The following is a 16642-nucleotide window of genomic DNA, read 5'->3' as shown; positions in this document are numbered from 1 at the left end:
TCAGAAATAATACATACAAAAATAAGTACTGCTATCAGATAACAAAGATTTGAATATATGTAACTCAGGGTAGTTACATAAAATGCTCTAGCTCCTTGCTTTCTCAAGTTTTAAGAGAATCAATTATTCCAAAAATGTATGTATCTTCTTCCCTGACAAACATGGAGCCAAGAAATCTTTGAAAATAAAGAACCCCCTTGGGAAAGCAAGTTCTCAGAAGTGTTGATCCCTTTACCTAGAGCAGAACAGGTTTCTCTGTCCTTTAACTGCTGGAGAAGGTGCCGTCAGTGCCCTGCCCTACTTCTCCCTGCTGCACGACGAGCGTGCCAGCCTGCCTGCAGCTGGCCACCGGCACACACACGGGCTTCTCCACTCTTGCTACTAAACAACGTTATTGCTTATGCTCCAGTTACTGACAAATAGCTTCTGTAGTAACAGGAATTGCGCATGTAATGGGCTGTGGGTTTTTCTGTCTTAACAACTTGTAAATCTGCCTCCTCCTCCGCCCCCGTCAATAAACTCTGCCCGAGACACAGAGTAGTGACCACAACAAGTGCGCAGGTAGCACACTGAAAGGCTCATGCACTGACACCTCTGTGTTCTTGGGGAGGATTTGCTTCCAGCGAAACGAACTGAAAACCGGCTATGAACGGTGTGCCAGCCTGGTGATGAAGGCGACCCTGAAGGCGTCCATCTCCCCTCTGAAGAAACACCGTGCTGGGGTGAGTAGGTGAAAGAGAATTGTAATGTCATTGATTCCAAACCAGCAGTTGCAGACAGTTTAACCCCAGACAGCCGTGCCAGGAGCAGCAGGTTTTTCATGCCCGTCCAGCCCGGCACCTGGGCTGCGCCCACGGCGGGTTTTGGGGTGCCCAAGTTCAGGGTTCTGCTGTGCCCGAGGGCTCCCCGCCGCCGGCGGTCCGGCCTGCCCCGTACCCCCGTACCCCCGTACCCCCGTCCCGACGGCTGCGGCGCGCACCGGCGGCGCGGGAGCCGCGGGAGCGGGGCGGGCCGGGGAGCGCGGCCGCCGCCGCAGAGGGGCTCTGCGGGACGGGCGGCAGCTCCCGCCGCCGCCGCGCCTCCCCCGGCCCGGCCCGGCCCGGCCCCGCTCCCCGGGGCTCCCCCGGGGCTGCCCCAGGCCCGCGGCGGCGCCTGCGCGCTGCGGCCGCTCGGAGCCGGCCCCGCTGGCGCCGCCCGCGGCTCCCGCGGCTCCTCTGCCTATTTTAGTCACAGCCGCGGCTCCGTGCCCGCCGGCGGCGGCGAGCGGCAGCCCGAGTCCGTCCCGTCCGGGCGGCGCGGCAACTTTCCCGGGGCGCGGGGCAGGTAAGGGGCGCGGGCAGGGCGGGGGCCGAGCCGGACCGAGCCGGGGCGGGCAGAAGCCGCGGCGCTGCCTCCGCCCGCCCCCCGCCGGCGCTGTCCAGCCAGGCAGCGCTCGGAGCGCCGCCCGCCCTGCCCGGGGCAGGGGCAGCGGAGCCGGGGACGCCTCCGGCACCGCCGCGCTCCGGGACGCCCGCGCCGGGGCAGGGGCGGCGGCGGGAGCGGCGGTCCCGGGAGAGCTGCCCGCCCCAAGGGATCGGCAGCGTCCCGAGCAGGGTTACAAGGGGTCACCGTCCCGGGAGGGGAGCCCTCCCTCCCTGCGTGCCCGGCGGGGGTAACCGGAGCTCCCGAGCCAGCCCTGCCTGGAAGTTGGAGAGCTCTGCCGTGTCCCCTCCAGAGAGGAGCGCGACACGGTGCCCAGCGCTGCTCGTCGCCAGGGCTCTGTCTCAAGTGGGACCCTTCCTTGTGTGTCTCAGGTTAGGGTTTGTCCCCTAGGTCAGCGGGGTTTCTGATTCTGCCCGGGTGCTGCCGCTCATTGACAGAAGAGCTGGCTCGGGGAGTTATCTCTGCTGTCACAAAACCACCTCGGGATTCGGGGATTTCTTCCCCCGGCTGGGGGTTTGCTTCATAGGTTGGCGTTGTTTGGTTCTTCTCCCTCTCCATCAACTAATGGTAAGAGCAGATGAACCCTGAAATTGCATTTGCAGTTGCTCCTTTCCGAAGATAGAACAAGCCTCACAAAGCACTTCCCTTCCCCAAACTACAATTTGGTTTTGCCAAACACATTCTTCCAAACTCTAATATTTTATCACATTTTCTTAATTTATTCTATAAATCTTCGTCTTTAGACTGTCAATCACTTTATGAACGAATATTTTATGTAGTAGATCTCTTGTGATACGGAATCATGGACTACCTGACCGTGTTACAGAGATGTCATTCATGAAACCCGGGTTCCAGAGCTAGGGCTTCTTGCTAACTTTGTTGTTTAATGGGAATATGATTGTACACATACAATTAAAATGTCTTCACTGAGCACAGCAAAACAAGGGATGGTTTCCACTTCTGCAGAACTGGTCCTGTGCAGGCTTTCCACAAAGTTCTGTGTGGTTCCAAATAATAAAGTAGCTTAAAATGTCAAGTTTTAAAGAAATGCCTTGCCTGCAAAATAGTAAGTACACTGCAAATCCTCTAGTGAAACAGAAGAAAATGGTAACTGTGGTCAGTTGTGGTTCCTGACACAAACTTTGCCTTTACAGATACCTTAGAGCTTTTATGACAAAAGTTGAGAACAGACAGTATATTAAGGATTCAAAAGAAGTTATTAACTGAAGCTATGTTTGATCTTTTTATTAAGTGTCTGGGTTCTTTAGAGAGCAGATTTTATCCACACTTTTAGTGTGTTCTCCTACTTTGCAAAGAAGAGCTCTGGTCAGTGTTTCCAGATGATGACAGACAACTTGTGTTCATGTGTTTAGACTCATGGCTCATGGCACATCTCTAAGCCAGTTGCAGGTATGGTGAACCAAGCCTCTTTTTTGGGAAATAAAGTTCATGTCAGGTGGCTGGTTTCATGGGAATACATTCCCATTGAAAGGCACTACTTCACCATACAAACTCAATTAAGCAGAATTCTGCAGAGTTCAGCTGTAGTTCATTAACCCACTTTTAAAGCACTTTTGAAACGTGCCTTGTGGCTGCTTTCTCCACTATTAATTTAAAAGTTGAACTGGAGAGAAGTTTGAACTTGTATTTTCTTTCAAGTTTTATTCTAAAACACAAGAAAACAGACCCCTTGAAGTGTTTTTTGGTAATGCCATTCAATATTCAAGAGCCTTGCTCAAATTTATTCAAGTGCTGATCTTAAAAAAAAATCTATCATTCTGTATTCATGTTTTTAGGAGCAAAAGAACTTACGAAATGAGTTATACTTCTTAATTTGGTGAGAATATCACATCTCCTTATGGCTTATTAATTCTGATTCAATTTGAAAGAAATATGTGGGTTTTTTTTATTTCAGCCACTGTCTAGATGATAAAATAGACAGCATCTTCAACACTGGCTTTGTAAACACAGAGGGCTGCATTGTATATTTTACAGTGATAAATGAGGAATTGTTGGAGTACTGGAAGTGTATAGTTAGCTGGTCTTTAAAGAATTAAAGATTAAGTAATACTGGCTTCACTGTATGCAGTGCTCCTAATAAGCCTTAAACTCGGGTATGCACTGCATATAGTGATTAGAAATTTGGTGGGCTCTTTGTGTGGAGTGTTGACTTCAGTGTAGAGGTGGCATTGGGGTGTCTCCAGGGCTGGGCAGCAGCTGGCTGAAGGGCTGCTTGGTTGAACAACCTTAAGCATGGTCGCCTAAATTCTGCCTGACCAGAGCAGGGCTTTGGTCCTGGAAACTCCTGCTTGGCTGGTGGTCGTGTCTCAGAGCTGCCCTGAAAGCAGTGAAGCACCACTGGTGGCTGGACATGCCCCAGCTATCTGTTTTGCAGCTCTGAGCATTCCCAGAAGGATTTCTGTCTGGGGAGGTATCACATCATGTGGATGATCTCGGTGTGGTGGGTCCAGTTTGGGAATTGCAGCCCAAGCAGGTACTGGAGGGACTAGGAAGTGTGGTCTGACTGCTCTTCCTAAGGCCTGAGGCACTTTACCTTCCATGTGACAGCCTGCACTCAGTGCTGAGCCAGTGGGTGAGGCAGTGATGAGACATGAATGGGACATGGAGTGCCTGCCTCAACCCAAGGGAGTGCTGATCCATCTTCTCTCTTCCCATGACTCACTTTGACTCGTGTGGGTGGGTCACTTGCTCCCTTGTTGCAGCTGTGAGGTTGTGTAGAAGGGACACAGAACTGCACTGCAGTCCCTCTTCACTCTCCCACCCAGGGAGTGGGATCCTGAGGCTTGGTTGCTTGGGTTGCAGACAGGCTCCACAGTAAAGCATTCACATTCCTTTCTTTGAATATATTCACAGGAAGGGATGCTGTCTCCACACAGATGAAGATTTCATCTATAATGTATAGAGGAGGAATAATTTCAGAGATATATGTGTCTTCAGTGTTTTCTGTTGTCTAAAGCAGCTCTTAGTTGGTATCTGTGATAGGCTTCTGGATTTCTCTGGGAAGACCAGCTCCAAAACTTTCTAGGTATATACAACTTTTTTATATCAAGTAACTCAAGACGAAAGTCCAGGAGACATTGTTGCAATCATCTAATGTGATTTCCTGTAGCATAAAAAATAGAATTGTAGTAAATAATTTTTTTTAATAATAGTGTACCCAGATTTATTTTAGGGTCCAGACAGCATCTTAACTTCTTTAATTCCTAGCAAAGGAAATCTTTAAAACCATTCTACTAATTAATTACCTTTGCTATGTATGCTTGCGTGTCTTCAAAATATGAATATTTCTAGTTTTATAGCTACTGATTAACTTGATACTGTTGTCTTTTAGATTGGGTAGTCCTTTTCTTCCTCACCTTCCTTCCACATTCCTGCAGGCTGCATTTTGTTGGGGAAACGTTGTGTTTTCCAGTATTGCAATTACAGCTTTCTCTAGGATATAGTCTCAAGAAGTTTAAGGTAATGTTGCTTGTGTTGTTAGTTACTGTCCTTATTGCTGCATGAATGTTCTCAGCCTGAAGTAGGTCCAGGGACAGATGATCACTGAAAATAGCTGGTTTACCTGCCTATACTTGCCTGGAGGCACAGAGCCATAGCTCTCTGTTAGAGCAGAGCTCCCCTGTGCCCTGAATTAGATGTTGCATTGCAATTAAGAGTTTGTTCTCTTGATCCCTGGGGTGTCTAGCCCCTCTGCAGAAGGAAAGTAGCTTGGGGAAAGTATGCAGCATAAACAGGGATTGGGAGCCATAGGTGTCAGTAGGGGCCACAGATTCCAGGGATGTAGGGGCAGTGGAAGGAAGGGGCATCTCAACTGACATATGCCTTTATATTGCATGTGAAACTACTTGATGAAATTAAGTAGCAATTTCTTTTTATAATCTAAATTATGTTACACCAGATGTAATTTGTAAGCCTGGAGGGGATGCTTGGAGCTCATTCCTCTGGAATTAGGGGGTGTCTAGCCAGGAGGACCCCCACCCCGGCCCGGCTGGAGGGACTGCCTTGCCCCTGATGGAGTTGCTGGAGTGTCAAGCCAGGCTATGACTCCTAGCTCATGTGTAAACATACACCCTGTAGTGTGCTAAATCCATCATAATCTCATTTTGTGCTAAGAAGTGCATATGCTGTAAAGAAAAATCTTTCGTTTTGCTTCCAAACCTGTAGCAAACAATTCAACCAGGCTGGTTACAAGATTAGCATGTACAGCACATGTACAATGTGAAAGTGCTTTCAGAGTGCTTGGGATAAGGCAACTAAAGAATGGACTATTCAAACTCTGAATAGCTTTACTTTTGATTTAATTAAAAAAGACCAAAGAGAGAACTGCTGGTGGCCTCAGGGCTTTTGGGGTTTCTTTTTTTGCAGGAATTATTGTGATCCAGACACAATTACTAACACACAGAGCTTCTCAGAGTTGAATTTGAATCATCAATGACAAAAATGGGGTAAAGTGCATGGAGCAAATTAAAAATTTGAGGAGGGGGAAGGTTGTAATGTGCATTTGAACAATGCAAATTCTTTCTGTTTTGACTGGTTCAGTGTACTGTTTATATTAAATTTTAAATTGCCAGCAGGTATTTATTTGGTAGTGTATAAGTGAAATACTCAATTTTCTGCTTTGAAACTCCAGCAAACTCAGTAATATCAACACTTTCTGAGGGCAACTTTGTCCTCTTAGCACTGCTGTTTATTTTAAAGAAGTCCATGCCACTGTATATTGCTCACATCTCTAGCCTGTGCCGATTTTTCACATCACTTCATGTGTCCTGCTGGAGAAGGTGGGATGTGTGGTGGGGCAAGACACTCTGAAGCATGTCAGTAATTCAGGCTGTGCTGGCAGGGCACATCTCCTTCCCGAGCTGGGAGGACTCATCCTGCATGAAGCTGGGGTTTTGGCAGCCTACAGATGTCCATGTGTGTCATTCTGATTACGGCAGTCCCATGGCAGGGAGTGTGCCGTGCATGGGGCTCCTTCTCCATGGGCAGGGGATGGAGTAAAAGTACTCAGTGTTTGCTTGGGAAGGCACGGTTCTTCAGCTTTATCAGCCAAACCATGGGTTTTAAATGCACTTTCCTGCTTGCTGGATCATCACCATCAAATGAACTTGTAGCAATAGCTGTTCACCACAGCCAGGGCAATCGAAGCAGGACATCAAACAAAGCAGAAGGACAAAGCACCTCAGTGACAGGATGGTGTCCCCTCCAGGTGCTTACAAATGGTAATGCTGTCTGCTGTGGAGGATGACTCAGTTGGTATCACAGCTGTTTGGTTTTTTTGGTTTGGGGGATTTTTCTCCCCCACAACCTCACTTGCAGTAGATGAATGGCTTAATTAGAGTGACTGTTCTGAAACCTTCAAGAGTTAAAAATTTTGGACTTGCAGGAACTATAAAGAAAAATGTGAAAGGCCTAATCTAGCATTAAATATCCCTCAAAATTGGAAATTTTACTACACCTAGGCCTTTTACTATTACTGCCTCTGCTCTATTTACAGCTGCCAATGATTTTTAGCTCACAAACATTAGAATAATTTTTTATTTGAGAAGAGCTGCATCCTCTCTTTCCACCTGCAGCTTGCTGGTAGCAAGCATGACTTCTCTTTACCATAGCCCTGAGAAGTCAGTCCCGTTTAAGAGTGGGTTTTGTCAGTATTTCCAGAGGGTTTGGTTCTGCCTGCACACCTTGTGTAGCTCAGGAGAGTGTTGTGTTAGTAAGACTGTGCTTTGGGCTAGCACTGGCCTTCCTCCTTTGCCCTTCATCCTGCCTGGAAGGAGAGAGGCTCTCTCCACTCTGAGAGATGCCACAGCACAGTAAAAGTTCTCATTGTGTAGAACTAATGGAATAAGTGGGAATTTTCCACACAGTGGTTTTGGAAGACAGGTCCCATTCTGAAAATGAACAAATGCAGAACAGTTTTCTCAAGACTTTGTTTTTGTGTATGATGAGCCTATATCCATGTTCTAGTGGTACTCTGTTCTTTCCAAATTATTTGGCCCATCTTGTCATACTAGATGCTTTACAGAAATGATCTGTAAGCTGTAGTGTGGGCAGACTGAGAAAGCAATAAGTGAATTAAAAATTGTACATACATTCAGTGAAATTACTATTAAGTTGTGTCAAATTATTGTAACGTGTGACATTACATAATGAAAAGATGTTGGTAATGTAAAGCAAATTACTGCACCACCATGGTTTTGTTTCTGGCATGCATACAGTTTCCAGTGTATCTCCTCAGTCATGGTTCCCTTCAAAACACTGATTTTTATTGTTTTCATTTAGAAATTAGGGTCTTCAGTAAAACTGCTTAGAGCAAAATGTTGGCAGGAGAGCAGAAGTATTAACAATAATCCAAAATCACTATTATCAGTGATTCTGTTTTAAACAAACAATCAGTCAAACAAAAAACTTCTGCCACTGATTTCTGACTGTATGATGGAAATACTGACTAGATTCAGAACACAAGGTCTGGAAACTGCATGTCCCAGTTTTATTTTCTTTTGATTCAAAACTCTTACCCCCTGATCACAGAAGCACCACCTAAAATTCCTCATGACCATTACCATACCTAGGTAACTTCTTTGTAACTGATGCAGATTCCATCTCCCAGTCTCCAAGGGACAAATCCTATATCTGAGGGGAATCCTGTACTAGAGGAGAGTATTTGGATAAAGAAACAAACTGCAAGGGTTTTAGTTGTAAACTACCTTATTCTTGTAATGCTGTTCTTACACTGCAGGAGGATTTTGAGCATTGTAATTTGGGAGAGATTCTGTGCTCTTTAGCTGTGGCATTTTTATGGGCCAGTGACTTTCCTATCACCACTCCCAGAGAGGGAGAGTCTCCTCCTAACTTGTTCGTCTGAGCTCTGATGCTCCGTTGTGTGGGATTTTATGTCTTTATTTGGCACCACTGTTATTCAATCATAGAATTAATGTTGGGGTTTGAATAAACTTAGAAGTAATGCTGTGGTGGCTAGGAAATACGATACAAATGTTCTTTATTAATTTCTTAGACCTGTCGCTGTAAAAGAAGCACCACTGAAAGCTGTGATGAATGATGTTGGATGCTTCACTGCAACAGCAGTGCTTTTAAAGTATTGACTTCTGTGGCTCTTGTGAGGGGAAAAAAAACCAAACTACTTTGATATTCTAGAGAATATGATAATTTTTATAATAAGATAGTTCTTAGTTTCCATGCTGTTCTACCAGGAAAAGAACCAGACAGTAAGGCTTTGGAAGGTTTCAATACTGATTACACCACTAATATATTCTGGCTTTGTAATTTCTACTGTGTATAATCTCACATGTATGTATTTTTATTTTAAAAGACAGATGTAGAAAGCTAATTTTGATTCTTTGTTTTTAGATTTATTTTGGAGTTTGTTTCATACTTCTTCGTTCTGTGTTTTCCTTTGAAAACTCTTAGGCCTACATCACCATATGAAAATGAATAGCATGTTTCACATTTTAGAGTGTTGAATGATAAAATTATGTGGTCCATGGCATGAAATTCTATGATGTAGAAGTAATGTTATAAAATTGCTTTGTAAATATTCTTTGAGTCATATTTTTCAGGACTACTTCCTTCATATTCTAATAACATTATCTGTATCAAGATGCTTTTAAGCTTTGTATTCTTCCTTATATGTGACAGGGGAGTTTTTTTGCCTGTTATCCTTAGAGTAGAAAAGCCCATCCCCTGTGACACTTGGGTTTCCCTTGTTGTGGTGTTTGGGGATGGAGTTTTTTTGTCCCCAGGAACAGAGGTCAGAGAGTTGAGAGAATGCTCAACCCATTAATGAGAATGATTTGACCAAAATCCAGAGAGATGGAGGAGGTGAACAAGGAAGAAGAGTTCACCGTCTCTTCTTGTTAAAGAGCTGTGTAAGACATTTAAAAAGCCTCTCAGGGAGCAGGGTCTGGACCAACAAATCCAACTACCTTGTCAGCAGAGAGGCTGTACAAAGGCTTGTTACAGGATGTTGTGAATGCAACACACAGCTTTACATGGATTCAGTGGCAGTTCAGTGGTTGCTACTCAGATCACAGATACAGAAAATATGATTTTTCAGCTGAATGAATATTAAAGTTTGATCCTGGAATCACAGAACTTCAAGGGTAACTGGATTGTAAAGTAGTCTGTGGTTTTAGGCAATAAAACTTTGATAAAATTTAATTGATGAAAATAATTTTATAAGTAATTCATCTCTTCTTCACTTGTCCAGATCAGATGAAACTACAGATTACATGACCAAAGTCAAAACAATGCATGAACTAATGAGAAACAGCGCTGAGAATGTTAGCTGCTTAGATGCTGGAAATCCTAAGTGCAACTTCACTACCAAAAGAGACCCTGATGTTATGTGACCATTGAGCAAAGTTTGCAAGAATGGAAAACCAAAGGAAAGCCAAAACTAGTTGATCTCATAATTAAAAATTTTCAAGATTGTTGAGTCAAAAAAATATTCCAGCCATGGGAGAAAATGCAAGTTTTTGGGAAAGTTTGATATATGCACATCCTACATGTACGTCCTGGAAGCAAGAGGCAGAGGGATCTATCTACCACCTAGCCAGTATTTTCTTTGTTGTGGGCTTCATGGGTGGAAGTGGATTCTTCGGGCTCCTCTACGTCTTCAGCTTGCTTGGACTGGGCTTTCTCTGCTCTTCTGTTTGGGCTTGGCTGGATGTGTGTGCTGCTGACATATTCTCCTGGAATTTTGTACTGTTCGCTATATGCTTCGTCCAGTTCGTTTATGTCACCTACCAAGTCCGGAGTGTTGCCTTTGACAGAGAATTCCAGGAACTCTACAGTGCTCTCTTCCAGCCTCTGGGAATTTCCTTGACTGTGTACAGGAAGATTGTCTTGTGCTGCGATGCAGAAGTGATTACCCTGGAGAAGGAGCATTGTTACGCCATGCAGGGCAAAACACCTATTGACAAACTGTCCTTGCTTGTGTCAGGCAGGTTGGTGTTGTTTTGTTCAGATTTCCTGCAAATATCTTTATTTTCCTCTCCATATTGAAAATGAAAGAAAAAAAGGATAAAGCCTGGTTTGTGTATTGTTTCTTTATTTTCCAGAACAACAGATTAAATATTAATGCAAGTAATATAAATATTAATAGGTTAAATACAATTGTCTAGGATAGTACTGGCATAAAACCACTAAGCATCTGTAATAGCATAAAGAAAACATTTGAAGTCATTCTTTTGCAGGCTGCTGTATCATATCTTTTAACAGGTTAGGCAGATAAAGGGAATAAATGTGGATTTTTCAGTGTTCAGGTTATGGCTTGCTTTCTGTCTACTGCCTAGCTGATGAGCATAGCATCTGTCCTATTTTTCTTTACTAGTATAATCTGAAATGGGACAAAATGTTAGTTACAAAACTGAGTATACTGAGATAAACTCTGTTTAATAGAGATCTTGACTTTGATATAGATTGTATTTAGTTGCTATCAAGGGGGTGGGAGAAGGGTACTGATAAGGAAGAGAAAAAGACTTAAAAGTGACCTTTCATTACAAGAGGATGTAGTTGAGCCTTATCAAGACTTGCAGACTTGGGTCTACAGTTACTGTATACTGTGACCCTGTGTTAGACTCTGAGGCAGTAAATCCACCTGCTTGTACTCCCTGCTTCCAGGAGAGCCTTCTGGCAGCCTTGCTGATGCTTTCCTGGAGGGAAACACTAGCTTTTGTACTGTATGCAAAGCAGGATGCAGTCCCAGGCCACCAACCAAGAGTAGGTCGGACACCCAGAGGTGATGGACATGGACTGTCCTTGATGGAACACTTGGTGGGTGCTTTTTGATAGCCTGCTGCATGGATGGATGTAGGCAGCTTGACACTCAGTTGATTTAGGACTACCTGCAATGAACAATATGGACTGTGGGCAATTTTCTGTAGTGACACCCTGGTTCACAGCACTCTTGGGAACTCTCTAGGAGAGGTATCCATCCTTCTACATGTCCAGCCACTTAGAGCTGGGGCTGCTTGTGTGCCTTCAAATTTTTTATGTTACTTAAAAAGTAGCAAGGAAATTAAGTTTTCCTTTGGCATCTTCAGAAGGCCACAGCATTTACATAGAGATCCCATAATGCCAGGCTGTTCTTCTGGCTCCAGACATAGTCCTGTGGCCATGTAATTCCTGTTAAACATGGAGAGAGGTCTACCTGACCCCTGCCATGGGGCACTCCTGCTTCCCACTCCCAGTTTTTGCCACTTTGTTCTCTCTAAAATATGTATTTTCCAAAACCAGAAATAAATCCCATGGTTTTCAGGAGAAGCAGATAAGTGCTGTTATGGGCATTGGTCTTTCACCTCTCCAGTGCATGGTGGCCTTTTAACAGCAAAGACTGTGTATCACTGCACAGACCTACCACAGAGAAAATAATGTGGTTTGAATAAGGCCTGGAAAGATTTCCCTTTCACTTGCATGATTATCTTGTATTCTCCTTTAGCTGGCCTGAGCAAGTTGGGTTCAAAAATATAATTAGAATAATGTTGGCCATTGATTGCTTTTTCATGCTTTCAAAGTTATGTTTAAATTACTCAGGCAGAAATAGCACATTCTTGTAGTAGTCATTGCTGGTAGTGCTAAAAAATTAACCCATCTTATCTTGGTAGGATCAGAGTGACAGTTGATGGGGAGTTTCTGCATTATATTTTTCCTCTTCAGTTTCTGGACTCTCCTGAATGGGATTCACTGAGGCCCACAGAAGAAGGAATTTTTCAGGTAAAAGTTAAAGGGTTTCTTTTTTTTTCTTTAGTGCTACAGGAAACTGTTCAAGTACTGCTTGATCCAGAAAGAAATTTATTCAGTTATGCGTTTTGTTTGTGATACTATGCAAACAAGTGGCATCCCATTAGTTTGGGAAATCCTCTTTATCTGTTGGACTGGTTTTGCTGTTTGTGTCTTGTTACAACAAACAGGGGTTTTCTTAAAGCTAATCTGGGAGGTAGGCTCTGTTTGCATTCTTTGGCTGTGCTGATACTCAGCCCTGAGCAGCCAGGTTTCCTCGGGGTGGGAAGAAGCTGGTGCTGAAGAGGTTTCCCAATGGGAGATGAGCCAGGGAAAGTCGTGCCCGGGACACAGCTTGGCACGGGTTACAGCATGGGACACGGTGTCAGCTGCGGCTGCCCCTGCGCTCTGTCAGCCTCCCGCTGCTGTCACTTGCCTGACACGCTGGCTCCTGTCTGCGTTGGATCTGATGTCTGCTGTCACGAGGACAAATGGCATTTGTTGAGAGCTTTCTTTAGACCTGCCTTTTCAGCTGAGGTTGCCAAGAGTGAAGCAGGGAGTGCAGGGCTGAACCAGGGCATCCGTGTGGCACTGAACAAGGCACGCCATATAGGCACCGGGATATTGTCATTGAGGTAACTAGATGTGATCACTTAAGCCCATATCCAGTCACCTTTCTCATTTGTGTTTTGCATACAGTAACCTCCCAGAGCTCTCTGGCTCGGTAAAAGGCTCTAATTGCAGTAGACAGGTTCTGCTGGGAAAGGGGGATGCCTTCTGAGCAAGGGCGGCAGCAGCAGCAGCACCTTGTCACCCGGCTGTTCAATTCTCTCTTTAGGTAACGCTTACGGCAGAGACAGATTGTCGGTACGTGGCCTGGAGGAGAAAGAAGCTGTACCTGCTGTTCGCTAAGCACCGCTTCATCTCCCGCCTGTTCTCCATTCTGATCGGGAGCGACATCGCCGAGAAACTGTACGCCCTGAACGACAGGGTGCACGTGGGGCAGGGCTTTCGGTACGACATCCGCCTGCCCAACTTGTACCACGCGGCGCTGCCGGACGCCCCGCCCGCGCCGCCCCCGCGCCGCCCCCACCGCCTGCAGCGGGGCTCGCCCCGGCGCAAGCCCGCGGCGGCTGCGGACTGCGCCTCCGCCCTCGCACCTTCCTAGCAGGGAAGATGCTGCTGCAGCCGCTCCTCAAAGCGGTGGAGGGAAATGGAAGGCGGCAAAGCGGATGAGCAGAGAGACAAAAGCAGATAAAGCCAAATTTGGCTGACAAGTGCCATTTATGTTAACTGGAGTAGGGTGAATCCTCTATCTCAAGCCAGCAGGTTGGCTTCTGCATTTTGACTGTCTGTGCAATATGTTTACTTTCTGTTGATACTCCTGTTGGTCTTCATCTCTTTCGTTTTGAAGGAGAACAAATCATAACAGTATGAGGTCTTACTGCAATTGTGGTGACCTCTGTGGTGGTGTGTTGTTTTCTTGTTTGGTTGTTTTTTAAAGCAAGCCCATGTTATTTGTAATTATATTTTCTTCAAAAAAAATTTTGTCACAATGAAATATAATCAGAATTGTCAATGAAGACAAGTAAGTTGTCTTCAAATATAGCAATCAGCTTATAATGTTCTTTTTTATGCCATGTGAACATTCTCTCAATTTACATGAATAATGTTGCTGAAAAAAAGGCTAAGGAACAATCACATTGGGTTTGTTTCTTAAATAAATGAAAGATTTTGAAATGCACAGCAGAATTGCTAAAAACCAAACCAAACCAAACCAACAAATTCTGTCCCATGAATAACTGGTTTCTCTCCAACTGTCCTTAAGAGGTGTTACATGAAAACAAACATAAGTGTCATTGCTGGCATTAGAAAAATAAAAGAGCTTTAACTGCTGCAAATACAGTTTAGGGAAATGATTGTGTAGCATTTCTGATAGAATGTGATGCTATAGGACCTGGGCTTCTGCAGTGTAAGTGCCCTTCGTGACATGTACAATAAATAATGCTAATCAATCTACTGCCAAAGCATTGGATTTTGTTGTATAATATTCCTTTTAGCTGTGTTTGTCAGGAAGAGACTAAAACAGCTGCAGCAATAAATACAATTTTTAACTGACACATTATTGTTTAGCTTCCAGAGTCACTTTTCTGTGCCTATGAAATTTTTTATTTAAAAGATATTCTCTCCCTAATTCTGTGGTGTTTTAATGACATAAGGGAACCTCAGATCACACCTCAGTAGGAAGGAGTTGGTTTCAACTCTCGGGGTCACTGTGCCTTTGAAGAGAAGTGGCCAAATGTCTTTGCTAACTCACCTTCCTGCTGCTCTGCCTGATGCCTGCCAGTAGTCAAAAAGTAAGAAGCATTACTATTTTATGAGAATGGATTGCTGCTTGATATGTCTGGAAGTAGATAATATTTTTAATATTTTAAATTTGCTGGCTTGTTTGGTAGGATGACCCCTGTGTGCATCTCTGTGTGTGGGTATACATATAAGTTCAGATCTTGTGAGTTGTTTCTGGAGGACTTAAAATGATGACACGATCTTACACTTGAAGGATAATCATGCAGTATGTATAAGAAAGCTATTAGGAGTGATGTGAAACCTGTTTGAAGGACATTTAGTGTGGAGCAGATAAGATTGTACAAATATTGCTTTTAGCTTTATGTTGCTTCCTCAGAGAGGAAAACCAGCCAAACATAAATACCCCAGCATGCAATGTGATAACCCCCACATCATTCTCATATCCCTTCCAGGCAATGTATTCTCTATGTTTTGCTTAATGCATGAAGTCCCTGAGTCACAGAGCTACTTTGTCTTGGCTGAAAGAGAACTGGAAAAAAATGCAAACAGTTCACTGATGGCTTTTAATGACCTCTTCAGATGATAAGTAAAGCACAAAGTGCCAGAGGCTGGCAGCATGTTGTAAGGATGTACATCTGTGTAACAGTCTACAAACATAAAAATATTTTTAATGCGTAAAAGAGGTCTTATTCTAGACTTAGGTGTCATATAAATAATTTGTTAATGTTCTTCTTGGTTTTCTTGAATATTTGGCCTATTTATTCAAGAAAACTTGTCTTCACTAAATTCTGACCCTACTGAAGTAAATTAGCTTGATCATCTTCACCTTAAAATAAGACCAAGGAGTCTTACTCACCCAATTTCTATATCAAGCTTATGTATTCTATTTAAGCTGTAGCATACTGCTTAGAAAGATACTGGGGAATGATGGGTGCTTAATGACATATTTTGATATTTTTTTCTTTTTTGTGACTGATGTATGCCTTGGTTTCTGTCACACACATCCCAAACACAATCCTCTGTGATGCTTTTCTCTGCTGGAATTGGTTAGTGTCAGAAATCTCTACCAGGACATGTCTGGTTCAGTATCTGAACATACTCTTAGCTAATCTTGTTTAGGTGTTGCTACTGTGCTTTCTGGGCTTCGAGTAATTTTTTTAAAAATTGTTTCTAGTTTTCCAGCATCTGTTTGAGATGTAACTAGCAGAACATCTCAGCTGTAAAATTCAGCTGTAAAATAGATATCTACAATAATATAAGTACACACAAAAGGGCTGGAAGCAAGACAGAAGTTCTCTCTACTTCTGTTTTTATTTTAATCTGGGCAGTACTTCTAAAACATACAGTGAAATATGCTCCAGTATGCGACTCATATACCAGTGTTTTGGGAGGGCTGTATAATCTACCTGAATGAAGATATGTTCAGAATTATGACAGCAAAATTAGACAAGTTTTGTGAGATCATAATCACCCAGGCATTAGAGAGTTGGGGTTCCTCAGCCTGAAGAAGAGAAGGCTCCAGGGGACATTATATTGCAGCCTTTCAGTACTTAAAGGGGCCTGCAAGAAAGATGAGGACAGACTTTTTATAGCAGAGCCTCTTGGGATAGGACAAGGGGTAATGGCTTTAAATTCAAAGATGTATTTAGATACAAGGAAGAATTTTATTATTGAGTGTGATGAAACACTGAAACAGGCTGCCCAGAGAGATGGTGGATGCCTGGTCCTTGGGAATGTTCAAATTGGATGGACCTCTGGGCAACTTGGTCTATTTGAAGATATGCCCACTAATTCAAGGGGGTTAGGCTAGATGGCGTTTAGAAGTCCCTTCTAACCCAGCCCATTCTATGATTCTATAATTATTTATAGGTTAATAAACATTTGGAGCTAGATGAAGTTTTGACTTGAGTATCAAAACGTTTATGCCTGTATTACAGCTCAGAAATAACTGTTAATGAAGTGGTCAGGTGTTGCAGAGGATAGATAGATATGATTGTTATTTTAGCTAGCCGGATGTCACTTCTACCCTTGGATGAATCCTGGAGTGAAATGGACTGTTCCATCCCACCCTGCAAAAGATTGTGGCTCATCCCGCACCTCTGTACCTGCCCCTAAAACAGAGTCTGTAACCCCATTGGCCCATGCCTTGTCCCAG

The 16642-nt window shown here is 43.9% G+C and overlaps 1 protein-coding gene across 4 annotated transcripts; it reads left to right on the top strand.

Annotated features, from left to right (window-relative positions):
• Nucleotides 1-305: 305 nt before the first annotated feature.
• POPDC3 (popeye domain cAMP effector 3) lies at nt 306-14300 on the top strand. Of its 4 annotated transcripts, XM_085574931.1 has the most exons (5): nt 1210-1323; nt 1813-1989; nt 9668-10406; nt 12066-12174; nt 13019-14300. In XM_085574931.1, exons 3-5 carry the CDS (start codon nt 9916-9918, stop codon nt 13346-13348), a joined length of 930 nt encoding a protein of 309 aa, XP_085431057.1. In that variant the 5' UTR covers nt 1210-1323; nt 1813-1989; nt 9668-9915; the 3' UTR covers nt 13349-14300. The 4 variants fall into 4 exon arrangements, with proteins under 4 accessions (XP_085431059.1, XP_021409451.1, XP_085431057.1 ...); XM_085574933.1 differs by lacking the exons at nt 1210-1323; nt 1813-1989 and adding an exon at nt 306-722; XM_021553776.3 differs by lacking the exon at nt 1813-1989 and having other exon boundaries at nt 1176-1323.
• Nucleotides 14301-16642: the final 2342 nt, after the last annotated feature.

This window comes from Lonchura striata, chromosome 3, assembly GCF_050655825.1.
Source record: "Lonchura striata isolate lonStrDom1 chromosome 3, ASM5065582v1, whole genome shotgun sequence".
Lineage (NCBI taxonomy): Eukaryota > Metazoa > Chordata > Aves > Passeriformes > Estrildidae > Lonchura > Lonchura striata.
The sequence above is the reverse complement of the archived record's forward strand: the minus strand, read 5'-3'. Positions and strand labels throughout refer to the sequence as shown.